This window comes from Nanorana parkeri, unplaced genomic scaffold (genome assembly GCF_000935625.1).
Source record: "Nanorana parkeri isolate BGI_ZX_2015 unplaced genomic scaffold, ASM93562v1 scaffold335, whole genome shotgun sequence".
In the NCBI taxonomy this organism is placed as follows: Eukaryota; Metazoa; Chordata; class Amphibia; order Anura; family Dicroglossidae; genus Nanorana; species Nanorana parkeri.
In genome coordinates, this window is record NW_017306603.1 from 906480 (window position 1) to 929477 (window position 22998).

General features: G+C 45.3%; 2 protein-coding genes across 2 annotated transcripts in view; one reads left to right on the forward strand and one right to left on the reverse strand.

The window, feature by feature from the left end:
- Positions 1-11530, forward strand: part of CUNH14orf166 (chromosome unknown C14orf166 homolog) — a 15460-nt gene extending 3930 nt beyond the window's left edge. Inside the window, exons 3-8 of the mRNA XM_018558371.1 lie at positions 421-520; positions 3325-3399; positions 4867-4955; positions 7483-7551; positions 10704-10752; positions 11250-11530. Of these exons, the coding sequence (XP_018413873.1) occupies positions 421-520; positions 3325-3399; positions 4867-4955; positions 7483-7551; positions 10704-10752; positions 11250-11404 (537 nt within the window). The 3' untranslated portion in view covers positions 11405-11530. The remainder of the gene's footprint in view (positions 1-420; positions 521-3324; positions 3400-4866; positions 4956-7482; positions 7552-10703; positions 10753-11249) is intronic.
- A 1817-nt stretch (positions 11531-13347) lies between these two features.
- The window catches only part of NID2 (nidogen 2), a 64095-nt gene continuing 54444 nt past the window's right edge, over positions 13348-22998 (reverse strand). Inside the window, exons 16-21 of the mRNA XM_018558378.1 lie at positions 21302-21431; positions 19799-19970; positions 19093-19250; positions 17529-17652; positions 15350-15462; positions 13348-13459 (exon numbers count right to left, since the gene is read on the reverse strand). Of these exons, the coding sequence (XP_018413880.1) occupies positions 13449-13459; positions 15350-15462; positions 17529-17652; positions 19093-19250; positions 19799-19970; positions 21302-21431 (708 nt within the window). The 3' untranslated portion in view covers positions 13348-13448. The remainder of the gene's footprint in view (positions 13460-15349; positions 15463-17528; positions 17653-19092; positions 19251-19798; positions 19971-21301; positions 21432-22998) is intronic.

Genomic DNA, 22998 nt, shown 5'->3' on the forward strand with positions numbered 1-22998 from the left:
ACAATACTGTCTGGATCCGCCCAGCTGCGTGAGTGACAGTTGGCTCTGCCTATCCAGAGGCAGAGCCAGCTGTGCCCGCCCCCTCCCCCGTCCGTTTCGCCAGCCAGCGCTGGCGGATCGGACAGGGAAGGGGGGAATCCCTACAGGGAGCCGTGTGTGACAGTCACGGCCCTCCGCAAGGATAGATCGAGAAGTTAGCGAGCGATGGTATGTGTTTGCTCACTTCCCGATCTACTGAGCCGACCTGTGATAGTTTCATTGTCACAGGTCGGTTTAGATTATGAGGCTGAGTGAAAATCAAGAAGGCGGAATCCTCCGACCTAACAGTCAGTCACATAACAAGGTGTGTGTGTGATATACAAAAGTATTCCTCTCTGCTTCATGGATGTGACCCCTAATCATTTGATATTCTCTCCCCAGTACCTGAAAGATGTCTCGTGCCCCTTCAGTGTACCGGAGCGTCAGGAAGCAATAGACTGGCTTCTGGGTCTTGCGGTACGCCTCGAGTATGGTGATAACGGTAAGTATGGTGATCTGCCTTCTTTATTGAGATAGTTTTTCAGTTTTGGATTGAGTGTGGAATGTTGGAGCCCGCGTGTGTCTCCTTTTTGGGGTTATTTCATCTTGCTTCCTGTTTGAGTGCCAGTACGTGATGAGGGTTAATCTCTCCAACTGGGACATAGCAACATATACCACTGTTATACAATGGGAAAGGATTAGAACCTCTCAGGTTTACTTTACTGTTTGTCTTCCTATATCAGTGACACCCTTTCCTTCATTTCCTGTGTTGGTGTGACAGGAACAGGAAGTGAGGGGAGCCACTGGCAGCGCTCAAACCTAACTGAGGTTCCACTCCTCTCCCATTCAAAGATGAATAGTTTTGGCTGGATTTGGGCTTTATATTTCAGTGTTTATATCGAGTTTGAGGTGCAAAGTATGAAGTCAACAAAAGTACAAAGTGTGACTCGCATAGCAGCATAATAAACATGTCCTTCGTAGGGCCAAATGTACAAATATAACTCATCAGTTTAAAGTAGAGAGAACCATTAGTAGCAAACAAAAGGCACAATATTAGATGGACAATATAATAATATTATTTTTGTTTTATTATTTACAATTTGTTGTCTTATAAATAGATGTAAGCAAAGTGCATTTCCAGGTTGTGAGCTGAACACACTTATATCATAAACAAATGGTAACAAGACAAGACGGCAGACTTCTTCCAGTGCTTGCTTTTTTTTTTTGTTTTTTTTTTATGGGGATGCCAAAAAAATATAGGCGATAAGTCTACCGGTCCCTTTAGGAACTCCGGGAAACTGCTACTCAACAAAACTTCAAAGGGGTTTTTTAGGTTCATCTCAATTTGTAGAATAGACACCAATCTAGAATTCCTGGATCTTATGGCAGGACTACCAGATACGGGTCTTATTTCCTTTTGGTGAGCATCCTCCTAAAACATCTAAAGAAGGCTTGAGCACCAACCTTCGCTGTTCTTGTCGGGATGAAGTATTGCCTGAACTTAAAGGAGAACTATGAGGTGAGTGAAAATCACTCATCCTCATAGTTCGAACCGACATGTGACAATGAAACCGTTGCATGTCGGTTCTATAGATCGGGAAGTGAGCGAACACATACCATTGCTCACTCACTTCCCGATCACCTCCCTGCGGTGACTGTCAGTCGCCGCATGGATTCCCTCCCTTCCCTCTCCGATCCTCCAGTGCTGACTGGAGGAATGGACCGGGGAGGGGGTGGGTACAGTTGGCTCTGCCTCTAGATAGGCAGAGCCCGCTGTCGCTCGTGCAGCTGGGTGGATCGCGACAGCATTGTCGGGATTCGTCCCGGCTGCGGCGCTCACTATATAGCTCGCTAATGCTGAGCTTTGGGTCACAGGAGGACGCTAGTATATGTCCTCACGTGACCCTTGAGAGAACTATGGGGAAAAACACTTGCCTGGAGGGGGCTTGGGGAACAATCTTTGCTGTTCTGGTCGGGATGAAGTATTGCCTGAACCTAAATGTATCATTTGCCCCCACCCAGAATTTATTCATGGAAACATTTGAGAGTTTTGTCGTCCTATCCTGCCATTCCTGAGTACCGAGAACTTTATTGAAATTAGTTTGGATTTGGGTCTTAAAGACCTCTTGATAGTCTGTGGCAGTGATGTGTGTCCTGAAGTTGGCCATACACTTAGATTAAGAAGGTTTCATTTCCCCCGTCTGGCTATTGTATTCTGAAAGTCATGTTGTGTCACTCTCAGAATACACAAGCTTTGGCTGCGGCTGATTATCAGCCACTGTTTTGGTTGAGAATTTTTGGACCGGCTACTTTGACATAAGTGAAATAATATATTGGCTTTTATTGAAGAGTGGGGTGTCGCTGGAGGCACACACTGGTCGGCACGGCATGACTCCAGACACCGAAGTTTGAGCAGTGTATGGCCAGCTTTAGTTTTAGAGTAAGAATTGATATTGCCCAGATTGAGATGATGGCTGCACAACCAAAACAGCCTGCCAGTTCTAAAGCTAATGCCCTGTTCCTTTCCCAGGGAGATGGGGCTGGTTAAGTTTGTTGGGCTGGCATTCAGAATGAGTTGCATCGAGAGCTCACACCTCACAGAACATGCTGTGCAGATACAGCTACTAGTTTGGCGGATGAACAATACAATGTACAGACACTCCTCCTCGGGTTACGTTCTGGAAAATCCATCGTAACCCAAAAATATTGTAAACCAAGGAGTCTACTTGTGTACTGTACTGCCGCTGTCAGCAGCAGACATTACACAATGGGAATCAATAGCAAGACTGCTATTGGTTTTTTCAAATTGCCATAGCCAATAGCAGGCTGGCTATTGAATCCCCACCCACTAAGAGGAGGAGTGGGCCTGAGAGAGAAGTTCTCTCTCAGGTCTGCTCTGCTCAGTAGGTGGGATCAATAGCCAGCCTGCAGTTGGAATTTTCAATAGCCAATAGCAGTCTTGCTATAGACCCCGGCTGTGTACATTCACCTGCGTACATTCACCTGCCGGCTGTGGAAGCAAGCCGCCAAGTGAATAGGGAAGCGGAGCGCCTCTGTGCCTTGTTACTTGAGAATTACTATTGCCTCTCAAACAACCAGAAACTACAGTTATCCGGAGCCTACCGATCCGTGGGTGCCATATAACTGGGAGTGTATTGTACAGTAAACTCCATTGTAAATTGTAATTCGATTGATTGCAACTCGAGGAGCATCTGTACTTATGCAAGGGAGCGGCTTCAGAGCCTGTTGTACTCCTCATCTCTATTCTACTGTAATAATGGTGAAATTTTTTTTCTTTCCCCCAAGCTGCTAAATACCAGGATGCAAAGCCACTGAACACGGAGGCCACAAAGAGTGTGGAGCCATTAATAAACCTGGATGGTATGTGCTGCTTGTGTGAATGAATTCAGTTGATGAATGTTCTAACAGAGCTGGTCAAACCTGTTAAGAAATGGCTGTTCCTTCTAATCTGCAAGGAGATTGGAGGGATGGTCTGTCCTTCCTAAGACTTACTTGGCAGTGTGTGGAATCTGATCTCTTTTCTCTGAGTCCTGAAAGTTGTTGGTGGTCTGCAAATGGTAAATATAACATGTTCCTCTGTAGCATTTCATATTTCCTAATAAAAAGAAACCCGCAGCTGAGAAAGTTGCAGCAGCCATTACTTTTAGAAAATGCGAGTTGCTTTGCTTTCTTATGGACTTTTAACACATTTTCCTGAAGTGTCAGCTTAAAGGTAACACTTCTAATCTGTATACTTGTTCTGTGTCGGCTCCTTAGAAAGTAATGAAGCCTTTGGAGCTGCTTTAAAAACTGGAGAACCTAGTATATTCAGTATAATGGAATCTAGGAATTCTTCCTGAAAAATAGCCGTGCAGTTCCTGTGCCTGGCCGTTCCTGTGCCATTAAACCCTCAGATTTTTTAACATAAACCAATACTGTAATGTGCGCTTTACTGTAATCCATGGTTGTTTCCCTTCTCTTTGCTGCTCTTCCTTTTAAATCCGTATCTCTTCTCATGCTGGGCAGAACTTCTGTTTTGCAGCAGACTGCGTTGTCTCTGGAATGGCTACATGGTGTATGTGTGCAGGTTCACAACATGAGCCAGCACTACAGGAAGAGGCACTCAGCTGCAAAGGGAAGTTCTCCCCTAGCATGAGAAGATATGATGATTTAAAAGGAAGAGCAGCAAAGAGAAGAGAAACTACCATGGATTACAGTAAGGCACACATTACAGTATTGGTTTATGTTAAGAAATCTGAGGGTTTAATGTCACTTTAAGCTGTATATCAGCAGTGTAACATCATCTGCCCCTGACTGCAAGCTTCACCAGATGTGGAGTGAGAATTGATGAAGTCACTAATGTGCCGTTCACGGTTCTCCTTGCTGGAGAGGAAACTGTACTTGAGGACCTGCAGTGCAAGGATCTCCCTGCTTCTGCTTCATCTATTCTTACCCCCCCAGTCATCAGATTATCAGTCATTAGGGGCAGCTCTGACATGAGGAGGCAAGGCCCTGACTTTACCAAGATGGCTGCCTCCCCACAGAGACACCGTATAAAGCAAGTCATGACAAGCCAATAACAGGGAAAAGATCAGCTGCCAGGCAGACCACATGTAATACTGGTGGGGTGTCCTTTGCCCTCTAGTAGCTTTTGTGGACACAGTTTACAGAGTTCAGGTCCTTTTTCTTAAGGGCCTGGTGACCAGTGTGCTATAGGGGGTTGGGTGGGCTTCAAGTTTCCTTTTCAATATTCAAAGCTATAATTTACTAACATATTCTCTTCATGTTCACTTTGCCAGCCGCTGTGATATTTACTTCTGTATTGTCTGTCTTGTTCTTCCTTCTCAGTGAACAACCCAGATTTCAAAGCTGGAGTGATGGCCTTAGCGAACCTCCTGCAGATCCAGAGACATGATGATTATCTGGTGATGCTTAAAGTAAGAAGCGACTCATCTCTGAATGATAACTGCATTGTTTACTCCATTATGATAAGTTTACTGTAGAAGAGTTAAAGTGGAACCATACTCCTCTCCCCTCGGTCACATCTTCACCCCTTTTTCCAGTTTGATTGGCCAGGCTGGAATGAGGGAACTCCTGTGCATGCACCCAGGCATTCATTATGGCATGAGAGATGCTGAGACTGTACAGGAAGCTGCATGTGCTTATTCAGAAGTAGATCGCGAGTAGACCGATAAGTTTGTTTTATTGGAGAAAAGACGTAGCATGTCTCCTCTGCAATAAAGAGCTCGTCTGCTGGCAGTTTTCTTATTTCAGTTCTGCTTTAATCACACAGGAAAGTGTCATTAATGAGCATGCGGAGCTGTACCCAGTAGCTACCTTTGCTGATGTTGTTTGACATTCCTGAGCAAATACACAGAGAAGCCGAGAACTACTTACAGAGAGGAATTCATTGTAGGTACCCCTAAGGAGGCAAAAGGGTGGTTATGGAGCACTGGAGCATAGTGTGTTATTTGTCCTATGCAGCTGGAGCTCACAGCCAATCTCTGTGCAGGATTCATCATACTGTGAGATGAAGAAACTTGCAGGATAGTTCTATATTAGAAGGTGGTCACAGCCAGATAATGTTGGGGTGGCCTATAGGTTTATTAGTTTGAACATGGTAAGTGAAGAGTAAAGCGATGTGTAGACAAAGGAGCACTTCAGCGTTCAGCGTGATGACATCATTTAGGGGCTTGTTTATAATGGAAAACAGATAACGATATCCGCTCTCCGTTGCACTTCACAGGGATGCCGCATACTGTGGCCCATCCATTAATAAAGATGACATATCCTACAGTGTTCTTGTGCTTAATGCAGCGGTCTGAACTCCATGATTTGAAGGAGAACCTGGTCTTGTGACTGAGGGGTCACCCTCTCCAATCACATTGTTCTCTCTGCTGCCGCAATTGTTTGTTTTTTTAATTTTTTTTAACAACTTCCTTTTGCTTACTGTTTTGCTTCACTGACTTCGCACCCCCAGACGTCAGCAGTGTGCAGTGCACGTTTGTAAGGCACATCGCTGTGTTTTATAAATGTGTTGAAGGTTCACAGATTTCCTTACTGGCATAAACCCCTTCACTCGGTCTTCTGGGTTTGGGATCTTTGGTCATCTTGATTGGCCGTGCCGGGATTACTTGACTCCCTCGCATATGCAGGACTCTGTTCACCGAGGCATATGTTGAACCTGTACACTAGGTTGGGAGTGCGCAGCTTGATGTACATTGTGAGGATCATTCCAGACAGGCAGGTAAGAAACCTATTATACCAGAAGGCCTAGTATAGGTTAAAGCATAGTTGTTATTTAGGCGAATGTTAACCCTTGCTATGCAGAGATTGCAAGGGTAGCTTTGAAATCTCCCTTTAAAGTCGAACTCCAGGCACAATCATCTTAACAGGTTCCATTTTCTTAGTAGCAGATCCAGGTCATGCAGACATACCTCTGTATCCTGCAAATTTCACATGCATACACGCTATAGGTTGAACTTGATCGACCTCTGTCTTCAACCTCATATACTATGTAAATTAGTTGTTTACAAGCCCAGGCTTCTCTGATGAAGCGCTGCAGGTTTTATAGACTCCAGCACTGCAGGCGTGTCTTTGCCCCCCTCCCCAGGCACTGTCTATATTGTGCATAGCCTGAAGGTGAAGCTGGGTGGAGTACGGCTGCACCCACTTGGATCTATAAAATCTGTAGCACTTACATGGAGTGGCAAGTAAGTAGAGTGGGAGCTGTACTAATCCCGCCATGTAAACAAACTCATTTGCAGGAGCAAGTCTTCATGACATGCTTGTGCCGCTGAGAAGAAAAAAAAATCTTTTGTTGCTGTAAACCTGTTGGTCTCGGTTCACACCTAAGCGTTGCAGGAACACGCAAAAAATGCGCATTTTGACGCACGTTTGCAAAACTCACACAGAACCCGCTTGTGTTGCTATTGCTAGTTAATGGCACCCCAACGGTGGGCAGCAGTACGCATGTTCGTCTTCCACCTTAGCTCGGTTCACACCTAAGCGTTGCAGGAACACGCAAAAAATAAATGCGCATTTTGACGCACGTTTGCAAAACTCACACAGAACCCGCTTGTGTTGCTATTGCTAGTTAATGGCACCCCAACGGTGGGCAGCAGTACGCATGTTCGTCTTCCACCTTTGCGAGTGTTAAATGTGGAATGCATGTCGCAGATTTTGCTACATGCGCTACTTTTTCGTGTTGGTTACGCATATAGGGACCCGTTGAAATCAATGGGGATGCCCAGCAAACGCAGAGAACAAAAGTGCGTGAATGCTACTCTAGATGTGAGCCGAGCCTAAAGGTAATAATTCCGGGCGTTTCCCAGCACTCTGAGCCCAGAGAGGTGGAGGATGCTGAAGGAACGTCGACATTCTGCAGGTACAAAGTTCTCTATACATTGATTTTGGATTGAACGTTCTTCTGGTTTGTAAAGATCTTCCCGTCTTATCACACAGGCAATACGAATTCTCGTCCAAGAACGACTGTCTCCAGAAGCCATTGCAAAATCCAACAGTTCGAAAGAGGTAAGATGCTTCCGAGTTCTCCTCTTCTTATTACCAAAGTCCGTCTTCTGATATGTGCGTGCAGAGACGACATGGCTTGTAATATGTGACTGAGATATTCTGTTTTTTCCTAGTCATCTTGCAGGACGGCATGTGAGACATAGGCTCCTCCTCTTTCACAGGAAACGCGTCACCCAATTATAAATAAAGGGACCGCCTCTGGGCATTCTCCTCAGTTATTGTGTTTCCTCTATCGGAGGAGGCGCATTGCCTTTTGTAGCTTGTGATCTTTCAGGCTCTTTCTAAGCTGATCTCCTGCCTTGGTCCCGGAGCCCCTCCTCCGTACAGGCAAGAGGAGGCCTGGTTCCGTGGTCTTTTTTTGTTCCCTAGAGAGGGTCATGACTGCCAATCGCATTTCCCCCCTGGTGGGCTACTGGCGGTGGACCTCTAAACCGGTCGGTGCCTCATGTGCAGCACTTCCACCCACTTGACCGTGTGATGTCACTTCGGGTAGGGGTGGCGCGATTTCCAGGCATCAGAGGCTCTCTGCACTCCAAGGTGTATTTTGAAAAGTTCATATTTACCACTTGCAGCCAGCAGGTGATGACTTGTACCCCAGAGGAGGAATTTTCTTAATGAGCAGAGGACACAGATGTGGGCTGACATGACACTGCCTTGCTCTATATTGTGTCGTGACCTGTGTAATTAAAAACACAATATTCTGTTTAAAACATTAATCTGATGAAATGGGGAAGCAGCTGAGGACATGACTCCCTTACACACAGCGTCTATCCATGTCATCTACAGTGTGCCATACAAGTAGACAACATGGCTCATCCAGGATCAGGACAGGGGAAGCTCCCATTTCATCTGCTTTGCTATAAACTGCTGAGGAAGAGGCCACACAGGCTGTGATTGGGGGGATTTGTGTGGCTTTAGTAAAATCTCAACCAAGCTAATAAAACCTTTATTTTTTTATTATAAGACCAATAATATTGTGAAAACCAGAGCAGCCAATCACAATTAATCTTTCTTGACGTACAGAAACCAGATCCCTGTGTCATGGTGCGTACTGTCTTATTGAATGAACTTGTTTATTGTAAATACACCGGACTGAACACCCCCAGCTAGGGATGCACTGGTACTCGCCAAATGCTCCCATGCCTAGCCCGATACTTCGGGTATCAGGAAGCCGGGCAGCGCGTCATTACACGCTGCCCAGCTTCCTGATTGGCTGGGAAGCCGGCTCCATGCTCTCGTCACGTCATGAGGTGTAATGACGCACTGCCTGGCTTTCTGTTTGGTCGGAAGCTGGCCCGTCAGGAAGCCAGGCACTGTGTAATGATGCGGCGCCCGGCTTTCTGATTGGGACTTTTGGTATCGGCGAGTACCGGAAAAAAAATATCGGTACTCTATACTGAAATACCGGTATGGGTGCATCCCTACCCCCAGCACATCTGGGCTATCCTGCCCCATTGCAATGATGAAGCCTTCTATAACTTGTGGTGACCCTTCATGCGATCAGAGGTCCTGGGCATTAGTCATGTGATCTGCGAGGGGCTTATGATATTTAGGCAGAGCTGGCCAGTCGTTGCTTTGTCCTCTACGCTCATCTCCCCCAGATGGCCACATCTGACCACAGAGGGACAGGTCATGCCATAGTGAGAGGACAGGATGGGGGTCAGGGGTTCATGCTGATATAAATCTTTTTGTTTTAAGATGAACAAGGAGTAGCCCAAGAGTTTGAGAGAGGGGTAACCGGTGTTTGTGTTCCAGCTTCCTCCTTCCTGCTATATCCTATTGTGTCTTCACCTCGACTCCCACTGCATCTATTTTAAACATGTCCTTGGATGTGGAACTCTGTATTGGAAGGGTTCTGATCCGGCGTGCTTTTGTTTTATAGTGTTCATATAACCTCCATTTAAAGATTTGTTTATGTCCACGCTGTCCAAGAGCTCCAGACAAATGTTTGTTCAATGTAATAAATCATAGACTGGAGATGTACTGACATGCGTGGGAACATGACTAATCCCAGTGTCTATGGCTGTGGATGAGTCGTGCTGGAAAAGTGGACAAGAGGAAGGGTTGTGCATAGTAATGGAACATGGGGATTGTTATTTGGGCAAGGACTTAACCCATCAATCATTATGAGGGGTTAACAGAGGCGTTTCTCAGATCAGGGACTCGGCTCATTACTGCAAAATGTCACATAGCTATAAATCCGGGGTTGATAAACTGCAGACCTCCCATCTGTGCTACGACTACAAATCCCACGAGGCATTGCAAGACTCGACAGCCACAGGCATGACACCCAGAGGCAGATGCATTATGGGATTTGTATTTGCACCACAGCTGGAGGGTAGAGTTTGCCTACCCCTGCATTACGGTAGTCGTAGCAGACTCTTGGCGCTGCCAGAAGAAAATAATGACCAGATAAGGGCGGCTATTAACTGCGACATCCAATGCAGCCATCTGGTGCTGGAGGCATTTGTTTTGGTACCAAAGGTGGTGCTAGTTCCAGGGCAGAGCGCAAGTTTGCAGCATTTCACTGAATGTCTGTCTGCCCTGGCACTGCGGGAATGGCCCCATCACTGACTCGGAACCTTGACTGGTCCTGTTACCACTGTTGTGCTTCACAAGGGATAAGGAAAGGCTGATTAGAGGATGCAACACAGCAATTGGTGAAATCCTAAATGTATAGACGTTGGCTGCTCATGAACACAAGCCTTCAGCTCCGCCAGTCCTGCAAATTGCACTTCAGTTTTATTCATTTCCTCTTTATGATCGTTAAGTCCCCGAAATCTGACAGCAGGGTCTGTGTTCCGTCTGCTCCGATGTATTTTCCATATGCATCTATTCTATAAGGAAATAAAAGATCTGCTCTTCCAATCATCTGCATCTTCCCATGTGTCTGGTCCCGGCTGCCCACCTTCCTTCCTTGTCAATCTGTGAAAACGTTTTGCACTTGCTGAATCTCATGCTGTCAGACTTGCTCTATGGTGCCGGCGGAAAATCCTATTTTATTAGCCTTAGGATAGAAGAGTACTGTGTCAAAGCACTGGATACAAACGTTTGGTAGGTCACGCCTATTATCTCTGAGCACATTTCAAAGATTATGGACTCTTTTGCCTGTTATGTCTACAGTGTATAACCGAGAACATCTTTCTTTGCAGGGTCTTCCTGTCGCCCTGGATAAACACACACTTGGATTTGATACTGGAGGTAAGGACTGCTTCTTCTCTTTTAATAATAACAATATTAATATTTAATATTAATATAATTATATAAAATATATACCGTAGTGTGTTTAGCAAATTGTAAATGCAGGATTGTTTTTTTTTTTGCCATCTGGGTCCCAGTCAAAAGATTTTTCAGCTCTTCCTGTTCAGTAAACCCGACAGGAAGTAAGTGCAAATCTGTCCAACATGCGTAAAATCTCCTCTGAGACAATTGTCACTGGAACAGGTGTCCCTATTAGCTTTTAACCCTATTCCTGTTCTGGTGACAACTCAAAAATTTACAAGGAGAATGCAAGCATAGGTACTGATGCACCTGTAAGGTGGTCATCTTCCAGGACCGGATGAATATGTACACAGTAAAAGGGACTGGAAGCAGATTAGACCATGTCCAGCTAAAGTCACCATATATACACTTTGTACCCTTGGAGTTCCTGCTCCATGCTGACCTAAACCCCCTTCTATTCCATGTATGTCTATTAGATGCCGTATTAAACGATGCCGCCAGAATCCTGAGATTACTTCATGTTGAAGAACTCCGAGAACTTCAGACCAAGATCAACGAAGCGATTGTAGCTGTTCAGGCAATTATTGCCGATCCCAAGACTGACCACAGACTGGGCAAAGTGGGCAGATGAGAGCCAATTATTGCCTCCCGCCGCCCTCGTACCTTCATCCAGGAAACGGCCAGCATGCGGCTCCGAGCTCCTCCCCTTGTATAGTTGTAACAAGGTAAAATAAAAAATCTTCCTGTTTGTTTCACAACACTTCTCTGTCTATTTCTGAGATGTAACCCCCACAGTGCTTCTCAAACTTGTCTTCTGGGGCGACTACATAGGTAATGTTTTCCAGGTCTCTTCACAGAATCCAAAGGTGGAATTCATTAATGGGATGTTTTAGTGCCCATTCACATCTGATTGTAGCATGCCGGAGCGTACATCCTATGTGGCCCATTTACAATGAATGTATTAGCAAGAGGCTTTGCATGTCTATTCTGCCAAAACCACCATTTCCTCGGGCTCCTAGCACCTTTTGTTGTTGTAGAGTACACAGGCTGTCGTACACGTGTAGTGAACAATTCTGGAAACCGCAAGATACTGAGAATGGAGTACTGCAATGCACGTCAACACAACATACACCTCTTGGGGTGTCATTCAAAATGAATGGCAATGCACCACCAGAATGTAACTGCATTTCACTGAGAAATGGCGCACACCCTAATTTTTCATATGAGGTGCGTACAAATACCTGAACAATCTGATTGGATGCAGGCATTATTCAGGTGTTTGGAGAGCCAGCAGGGCCGGCTGGCAAGACACTGAAGCTCGGCCCAGCGGGAGATTCCTCCATACACACAGCTTAGCGTAGATGGAGGAATCTGTTGCACTTTTTCCATCTGACCATAGAACATCTGCAGATAATCTAAGCAAAAGTGATTTTAGCAGCACGACAGCCAGTGAAATTCTCTTGTGTAGGTTAGACCTCCAGAAAATGAAAATTTGAACCAATCAGGTTCTGTTCTACAAAGAGCTACGCATACAGTATGATTTCCCCATCATACACCATGTTAAAAAAAAATCTATTAGCAAGAGGCTTTGCATGTCTATTCTGCCAAAACCACCATTTCCTCGGGCTCTCTAGGTGTATGGCCAGCTTTTAGTCTTCACTGTCATGGCCACATCAGTGCATTAGTGCCTCCATAGACTTCTGTAAGGCTGTGTCCTGAGGATGGAGATGGGGCCACCTCAGACTATTGAAGTGTATGGGGCTATAATTTATAGGTGGCATGGGGGGGGCGTGGGGTAGAGAAGACTTGCGGCACTGAATGTAAACAAACACAACCGTTGGATTGAATTTTGCATCTGTGGAGAATGAAAAGGGGAGAAAAATAAGTGAACTTTGTAGTAAAAAAGGGAAATCTATTTTAAAGCCGTCTCTTGAAGGAACCTTTTTTGCCACCTTAGAAACGTTCAAGCCCTTGTCAGGTTCACTTTAATACCCAGCACACCCCTAGCTGGCAAATCCGTATTAATCTGACCCCAGTAATAAGGAACCCAGCCGTAAAGGAAAAGGATGTTTTATTGGAATTACCTGTGAAGTGTTTGATTGTACAGCGGTTTCTGAAGGTGTGAATGGGGTACAGTTACTCGATAGCTGGTTGGGTTTTGGTATAGGTAGGACACAGCCATATACAGTTAGCTATTTCACAGTAGACATCTTGTTTATAATATGAACTGAAATCTACATAATTAAGAGATTAAAAAATTAGATATAAAAAAAAAAAAAATTCGGCACCATTAAAATCTTTGAGTTAAAAAAGTAAACACGATACAGATTTAAAATTAACCTCCTTCAGCCTGAGATTTCCTTTTTTTGTTTTGTTACAATGCCTCTCACATCTCTGCGGCTGATCCGGTTAATGGACGCATCTTATTCATCTTTACAGGTACAAACATTTTCTTTAAAAAATACAGTAGTAAAAATTGAGGTAAAAAAAACTTTACACATTATAAATTTTTTTGGAAGGAAATTTGTTCATATTTTTTTTTCTTTTTTTTTCATTCTGGTTTATGTGTCGCTTTTATTTCGTCCTTCTGCTTCTCGATCCTTCTCAACGGAGCCAGAGACGAAAGGGGGAGGAAAGTCCTCCTTTAGCGGTATTGGCCTTTTGCTATCGTCGCATCACTTCTTTCCTGCAATGTACAAATATGACAATGACTTTTATTGTACTCGGGAAAACAATATTTGTTATTTAACCATATTGAGGGGAATTTATCAAAACTGGAGCAGCTGTGCATGGCAGCCAATCGGCTTCTCTTCATTTTCAAACCTTACCTCAGCAAACGAAGAGAGATGCTGATTAGTTGCCATAGGCAACTGCTCCCAGTTTTGATACATTGTAAATACTGCTGGCTTCCTGATTCCATATTCATTTGCCCACCCCTACTCATGGCAGAGTGCAGTAGTAAGGCCTCATTCACATGGTGTGTGTCCAAGTGCGGGCACCTGGTCCTCTTAGGTATGTACAGGTGGCTTCACACAATTACACTCTGCACCTGTCCTTCCCAGGAGCAGGTCTCTGCAGGGGCATGCACGCCATATGGATGTGCATGAGACCGAAGACGCACTTGCTTGGCTCATAAATGGCCTTGGCGTGGAGACTGAATAAAATATAATAGGAGATCCAGAGTTTTTAAAGTATAATTGCTGTTTGGTGGAATAAAGTACTCAATACAGCTTGTCAACCATATGCAGTCCGTTTATTTGACTGCTGCAGTCAAAATAAATTGCAATGCTTTCCTATGGGCTTTCTTGTGCTGAATTCACACTGCAATGGTATGAAGAAAGCCCATAGGGAAGCATTGCGATGTATTTTGACTGCAGCAGTCAAATAAACGGGGTGCGAATTGGCCCTAATGGTTTTCCTTTTTGTTTCTGACAAAGTATGTTGTCACTGGGATTGCCCCTGGTCACAAGTTTTGGGATGCGGTGAGGTTGCTCGCTGTCATGTGCTGTAAGCCAGAATAATACAGAGTTTGCTTGTCCCAGGACTGACGCAACGAATGATACTGATCTGTAACTCTGATTACCGGGACCGGTCTGTACCTGACAGTCCTAAACCAGCTTGGTCTGGAACAAAGATAAAGCATTTATATCTGTGAAGGTTCTCAATGATCCAGGTCAGGGTACAGCTAGCAGTGGTTAGTCTCATTAATCTGGACTTCTGTAACATTGAAGACATTTCCTGCCTTTTGCCAAGTTTATAGTTCTGATGAGTGTCGGGGAATACCCCGACATTTCTATCCATACAGGCGGCACAGACCCCTTTAACGCAGAAATGTGGGGGCATTTTCCTGACACGCATCAGACCTAAAGAAGTGGCTTGGATAAGCTATAAAATGCCTTCAGGCTTGTTCACACCATATACAGTGCGTTCCAGCACAAGTCCAATGCTGGAACGCACTGTATTGAATGCTGGTGTGGGTGGGGGGGCATGGCTGCAGTGCCATTGACTTTAATGCACTGCCATGGTGCATTAGTCAATGGCACCGCAGCCACACGCAGCACATGGATGCCTGCGTCCAGTCCGATCAGAAAAAATTGTGGTTGCAGCATTTTTCTGGTTGCAGCATTTTTTCTAGCGCAACACAAGAAGAACGCAGGCACTCGTGCCACATACTCTCGTGCAGGCGATCACACTGCGGGTGGGGGGCATGGCTGCAGTGCCATTGACTTCAATGCGCTGCATGCCTCCTCCACCCCTGAACGCAGGGAGCTGGCCGGGATGCAATACAGTGCGTTCCAGCAGTGAATTGTGCTGGAACGCACTGTATAGGGTGTGAACAGGCTCTTCAACGTTACAATATCTCTATAGGTTGCACTCGATGGACTTGTCTTTTTACAACCTGACTAACTATGTAACAAGTTCAGCTGAATGTGACTGTTACTAGCTATAAAGTATTCTAGTTACCCGCTCCTGACACTTTACCCACATTGTGTCCTGTTACTTAGACAAAACATTAGGTGTCCTTTGAGGCTGTAGATGCAAAGTGAGGGGTGCACAGTACACAATGGTGACTCACCAGAAGGACAATATGGATACACTGCTGTTATTCCATAGAGGTGTGATCGCTGTTCTGGGAGATATTCCTCTGTGATCTGTCCATTGTCTTTATGTATGGATATCACTCCATCCCTGGAAAAAAGAGAAGAATTGAGTTCCAAAGTTCTCTGATATGAGGCAGCACGAATAATACATGTGGGTGAGGTTTCTGATATAAATGTGGGGCCGGCCAGCTTGGCAAAACCTGAAAGGTTCTGAAGTTTAAAACGTCAGAAAAGGATGTGAATGGCAGGTAAGTTGAAGCCAAGTCTGATCCGGTAAGTCTGGAAGTGAATGTATGTCTGATGAATATTACTCTTATCTGTTGTACAGGATGTGGGAATGTCGGCCGGGGGCCACCAAAATGTTTGCCGAGTCTGAGCATTTAGCAGACCAGCATGTCTGTTACTTACAACTAGCACCCATGTTCAAAGACACTTTCACTTTAACCATTCAGGCGAGGGTGACTGTGTCTGTGTGTACTCCCCTGACCCTACTGATGCACACCGCTACAGCTTATTCTTCCTTCATAGCCAGCGCATAATATCTGCTACATCTGGGGAAGCAACCTCCCTCCACCTCTGCAGCAGACATCAGAATGCCCAATGTTGGCTGCTGGGGGACACTAGAGGGGGAGAGGTGACTTTGCTCCCTTGGTCATGAGGTGAGCACTGTCACAAAGTCTCTCTACTAGTTGTGGAGAATGATTGATTGTTTTTCAGCTGTGTAGCATGGCCAAAGTACAGCTTAGGGCATGTGTAGTACATCCCGTCCTTCCTTTCCCCTCCTCACGTTTGTTTGCCTGTAAGGCCCCATTCACAGCGGATCTGTTGTGTTGCCATCTGTTTTTTAATGGAGGCTAATGCAAAGACAATGAAGAGTGAATGGGGAGCAGCGTTGCATCGCTGTATCTTGCTCTGGGAGAGAAAAAAGGGGCATACTTTTTTTTCTTCAGCGCAACACAAGAAAAACTTGTCGACAAGTCAACCGTCCCGCTGTTGACTTGCAAGTACATTCCAATTTTGGTGTGAATGCACCCTTAAGGGCTTCTTCACACCACTGACGGTGCGTTCCAGAGCGGTTAGCTGCTGGAACGCACTGTATCACATACCAATATTTATACTTACTGATACCAGCACGTCCGTTAGCATGGAACCAGCTTCTGGCCAATCAGGAAGCCAGGCAGCGGGTAATGACTCTCGCCCCAGCTTCCTGATTGGCCGGGAAGCAGGCTCCATGTTGCCTCAGGGCACTGCCAGTCAGTGCCCTGTACAAAAGCTGTATTTGTCCAAAAAAAAGAAAAAGAAGTATATGTATTACTTTTAATGAAAAAGTTATTGCCAAATCAACAGGCCTACTGCAGAATCGTAACATTTGCCCTGGGCCCTGGCTAAGGAGCAAAGGTCAACTTACACTTCCAGTGATGGCAACTGTGACCATATGGTCAGCCCCTGTATTCAGATAGGAAGGTGTAGACTCAGGTTCTCAGTAGTCTGCTGGAATTCTTTTAAAGGCCAGTCACCCATTAGTGATTATATCCGTTTCAAACAAGTTGGTGTGCTGGATTCATACGGCACTTAGTGACGCCACTAAGGAGACTTCCCTGCCCTAGGTACTGCCTCACCATAGAGGATCAATGCTCCTGCTCCATGACATGCATTCCCTACTCCTGTAATATCAAATAAATGAAGAATCCAAGGGGGTGAGTTAGACTTTCCTTCTAAAGGCCAAGGTGAGCTAATAAACCCTTGAATGTCTCTTCAGCATCTGCTCAAAAAAATGTAAATACTAGTTTTGGGTGAACTGATCCTTTAATGTGAAGCTGTCAAGTATATCGACACACATTCTGCTAAGTGCCTTGATCATGCTTGTCTATATATGCCTGGGGAGCATGCCCTACACAGGGCCTAAACATCTGTCTGATTTGGAGCTTAGTCCATTGTGGGTCCCCACTGGTTACAAAGATTCTAGCATTGAATTATTAAATGGTGGGGCTCAGCTGATGTCAGCCAGAAGTCGTTTATTGAAGCTGATCACCTGCGTGCTACACTTAGGGTAGAATATCTGTACAAAATGATGAACGGGACAGATTGGCTTGAACTTGGTAAAGTTGTGAATCAAATCTAAAGCAAATAGTCATTTCCCATTTCCTTTCTCACCTCCTCCAGTCCGTATGGTAGAAGTGACTGGCATAACCCACAATGCTGAAGGGATAATTGAGGTTACTCTGTATCACGCGCCGTCCACTGCCATTGGATAAAATACATTCTAGTTTCTTGGTGCCTATATTGAGGGGGGGAAAAAATATATATATATATATTGTACAATTATCCCCATGAACAAAACATGACACGCTGCGTATTCCTTCATACTAAACAGTTGATGGGAGTTTCAATAGTAGGAACTATAGCACAGACTTTCTGCGCCCATATTTTGCGCCGCCTGCCTTCCATGTTGAATGACAGCTGAGGCTGTCCTGTATACATCCCCTGAGGGTGTATCCACCATGCACCCTGGGCTCCTGAACAGAGTGAGGTCCTTACAATATTATGTGAGCACTGTGCAGTCCAGCAAGAAGGACCACCACCGCCTGAGGAGACCAGCGTGAAGATATGTTTAAAAGATGAATGCCCTTTAAGACAAAATGCATTTATTTATTTTTGCCCTTTTACCCCGACCTAACCAAAACCACCCTCTGCAGATACCTACACACCTTGATCCAATGACTGCGGCCTCAAGTGCCATGGGTCTCGCTCCCTTGACTGCTCCTGTGCATACAGTCCAGTACAGAGGGACCTTCCTATAAAAGTCTATGGCACTGTGATGCATAGGCCAGGAGAGTGAGACTTGCAGCACTGGATATAAACAAAGACCAGAGTCTGCGGCTAGAGTTCTTCTTTTCATAACTGGTATCCACACTGGTCACACTACCCAAGTACACACGGGCCCTAAAAACATGCTCTGAGTGATTGATCTGTTGCAGACCTCCACGTGTACATGTGTAACCAGAAGCAGTCAGCCCATTGCTCATCTTCAAGGATTCCACACACAGTCTTAAGGTCCCCACACACCGTACAATAATCATGGGAAATCCCACGATCGTACGATTATCGTAAGGTGTGTGGAAGCTGTGCGACCTCTACTACTGTAAGGTCGCATGACTTAACTTACGGACATGTTCGAAAACCCGCCGAGCATCGTACGATGTTCGGCGGGTTTGTGGCATGTTCGTACGATAAAAGCCATACGGGCCGGTGTGCGCAAGCGCCAACTGCCTGTTCGGCATTGCGGTCATCGGAAGCCCGCCCCTCAGGGGGCATGGCTTGTGATCATCGCAAGTACGATCTGCCTATGCAAGATAGGCAGATCGTAAGTTTTTTTAAGTACCTTACAACCATCGCAAGACAAAAGTCTTGCGATGGTTGTAAGGTGTGTGCCCAGCCGTTGTCACAGCAACCATAACAAGCTATGACTCCCGGGGTCTGGTGTAAGTCTGAAATGTGTCACCGGATCCGTTTTACTCTTTTTACCTCTTTGTAGGTTGCTGGATTCTGCTCACTTACATATGATGGGATATCCCCCTTCATACAGTCTGAAGAATGGCGACAATAGATTCTGAGAATCAAAAATTTGTCTAAAAAGTAAACCGTAAGCTAGGTTACCCATCGCCCGACCGCGCCCCCTCCCCCCCAAAAAAAGGTGTGTTACATTAAATAGGAGTACCTGCATCTGCCCAACATATTTGTTTGGAGAACGGATCAAATGTCAGTCCATTGGGTAAGCCAAGATTATCATTGACCAGAATCCTCCTGTTTGAGCCGTCTATGTAAGAGGTTTCGATCTTTGGGGCCTCTCTGTTCCAGTCAGTCCAGTACAGGTTCCTGCGAGGGGCAAGAGACAGCAATGGAGGGGCAAGAGACAGCAATAAGTATCTGTGTTCCATTGCAATCAACTTCTTCATCTGTGAAGCATTGCCGCATTCCCAGCACATTGCAAACCACGGCTTAGTTGTTGCTTCTTTCCCAGTCAATACCTGTAGGCTGTGCAGGGCCTCGCTACAAAAACCACTACGAAGGCCACCGCCACCCCTGACTCCTCCCTCTGTTCTGTTGGGCATCAGAAGTGTTCCCCCAGCATGTGCTCTGCCTCCAACACCACACACGTGCAGTGCAAAGTGAAACATCTCTATGGTTTAACAGGGGTTGCCAAACTTTGACCCTCAAGCTGCGGTGTGATTCCAAATCCCATCATGCACCTGCCTCTGGGAGTCATGCATGTGGCTGTTAGACTCTTGCAATGTAATAGGATTGGTAGTTTCACCGCAGCTGGAGGGCTGAAGTCTGGTTACTGCTGGTTTAGTATAGGAACCTTACTGTGAGATGGTCACATTGTGTGTGTACATCCGATGGCTGCAGCCAGCTTTACTTACCCTCGTACAGAGTCCACAGTGATAGCACGGGGATTCACCAGGTTCGTGTCAAACAGGGTTTTCCTGCCTGTCCCATCCAGCCGGGAGCTCTCAATTTTATCAGTGCCGCTGTCAGTCCAGAAGATGGTTTTCCGCAGATAGTCGATGGCCAGGCCTTCCGGACTTATCAGATCTACAATAGAAACATCGCCGCAAAAGCTTAATAGACTGAATGCAGCACTTCCTATACACATCATGACTCACAAATCACATACACTTCTAAACTGGACCTAGGACACGGGAACTTTGCAAATCCATGTTATGTGTTCATTAATAAGATCAACTTCCTGTAAATTCTGCCAAACTGCTGAAAGCTTTTACGCAGGAAGTGCCTCAAATCTGGCTATTAATGTTCTCAGTCAATTATGATGATCACATACAGATTGGTGGTTCATGCACAAAATAAACCATTAACCTGCAGATGCATCTGAAACCTACAGGTGGCAGTGTGCCTCTATTTAATACCAATATTGACAGATACAGTTACAATGTTAAAAAAAAAATAATAAAAATTCCCATATTCTTCAGTCTATATTGAATAACCTAAGAAAGATATTCATTAAAACATTGTATTAAATAGAAGTCTAAGCCGGACTCGCACATCTGCATTGCAATAACACACAGTAAACGCGACTGATTTTGAACGGTATTCCAAATGCACCTCAATGTAAGGATTTGTGTGGTGATGTGGTGGGGAAAAGAGTGTAGATCCATTTAAAGGTCGAAATTAATAAAGAATATGCTGCCCTGCTGCAACACACGTCAACATGCATGCTGTAATTCACTGCAAAAGCCTGAATCTGGTCTCAGATGCCCTTATAAAAATATGAAGTAAACGAGGGACGGACAAACTAATATAGGATTCAAAAGCCAGACTGCCCAATCCAGGAACCAGCAGGATTTGTATAGGGGCCACTGGCCAGCTTCATTGACAACAACTAGAGGAAGCCTCAAAAGTTAGGCGCCAGCTGTAATTTGTAAGGAGCATTGGCGACCTGGCTTCTGGGATTTGTCCAGCACTGTAGTAAAGTAAATGAGTCATACAGTTACTGTGATACTAACCGACACATACAGACACTGCAAGATTGGTCCGGGTATCTAGGCTTCAACGACCTCTGGTCATAAAGGGGTTCATAGGGACACGGTGGCAGCCATTATGTAGCACAAGCATAATACATAGTTGAATATTACAATTCATTGGAGGGGATTTGATCAAAACTGGAGCAGTTGTCCATAGCAACCAATCAGCTTCACTTTTCAGTTTGTTCAGTTACGTTTTGGAAATGAAAGAGAGAAGCTGATTGGTTGCACAACTGCTCCAGTTTTAATCAAATCCTTCTCATTATGTTTCTACGGGTTAGCTTATTACAATCATCTACTTTACAGTTGTATTTACATAAATGAATTTGCAGTGTCCATCGGCTGTGGGTTATAGTTTTTTGGATTTCATTGCCAAAACGTTACCTGTGCTGATGATGACTTCTGGTTCTGCTCCAGGCTCCAAGCCTGCTCGGCTGATTGTACGTCCAGAGACGTCTGTCCAGTACACTTTCTTCTCCTGGCAGTCATAATCAATGCCCACGACTATGGAGCCCTGAAAAGACACACAAAGGGCCATCAAGCCTCTTCCATGGTTGGAAACTTGCTATTTACAGAGGACCTTGCTAGAAAAAAACCCCCTCCTCTCCCCCCAGAAAGCATCTTAAAGTCCTCCACTTGTCCAACCTCACCAGATCCTGCGGTGAGTCACTGACCCAGAACAAGCACGCATCACAGTCAGATCAGATCTCCTTTGAAGTGTATGTAAAGCTTTTATTTGTCCTGATGACCATTGTCACCACGAGAGCAAAGTGATGGACAAAAAGACTTTCAATGGGACAGTAGATGAGAGTGAATCTTCTGATGGAGATACCTGTTCTGGTGACCACTGTCATAAAGGGGATTACCTTCACTTCCTGTTGCATCTCATGAAAAAGAAGTGAAATTAAGGGGTCTATTCACAAAGCTGCTGAGGGCAGCCGAGTGAATGACCGATCAGAAAAAATGGGACAAAGACAGCAAGAATCCTCCATACTCTAGTTTTGGCGATAGATACTCTCTAAGTGAGGTCATCAGTCTAAAGGTAAAAATACTCCCACGAGATCCCCAATATGTGTTGCTGAATTGCCCGATTCCAGGACTGTCTAAAGCTTTGGATAAATGAATTACTTTCTTTCTGTTGGTAGCCAAAATAACCATAGCCAGGCTTGGAAAACACCAACAATTCCATTCCACTTGGTCAAACAAAAAATGTTGTGGATTATGGTCCATGAGAAACTTCACAGCATCCTCCAAGATAATAAAAAAAGTTTTGAATTGACCTGGACCCCCTGGTTGTTATATACAGGGGTGCTGGAAACCGGGTAATTTTCATTGTACAACTTTTCTGGAATTTTTCTCTGGGGACTATGTTTAAGGTTTAAGTAGATGTTGGGCTATTTGGTCGGGGAATAAAAATACATGGCTTGAGTCTCTGCAAGCTGCACAAGAGACAATCAAAGGATTCCACGGATGGAGCGATCACCACTGCCGGCCATTGTATTTAGGCACCTGATAGGAGGCAGTCACTGTTTGGCCAATCATTTTCCACCCAGCTCAACAAAAGTTGACTGAAAAATCGACAAAGCCGGGTGGAAGCCGTACCAAGCTTTTTCAGCTGAGTGAAATCCCTGGGTCAGACCTAAGGCTAGGTTCACACCTAGGCGAATGAGCCGACCGCGTGGTCTTCAATGCATAGAGAGGTCTATGGGACCACAACCGCCCGAAAATTGCTCCTGCACCTTTTTGCACAACAGGTGATTACGGCCGCAACGCAAAGGCGTGAACAGGGTTAAACACTCATTCTGGCGGGGGAGCTTAAATAACAAAGTTCTACTGACCCGAACCACGATCCCGGCTTGCTCTTAGACCAATGCCTTCAGCCACGCCCCCTCCTTGCTCCAGCATTCTAAGGCCCTGTGAGTCATCATGTTCTATACACAGTGTATAGCACAAAAGGACACTGAGGGGACATGCCATCGCTGGAGCGGAGGGGATAGGCCAGCCGGGATCGCTGTTTTCGGGTGAGTAGAACTTTGTTATTTTAGCTCCCCAGGCAAAATGAGCACTTAACCCTTGCAGTG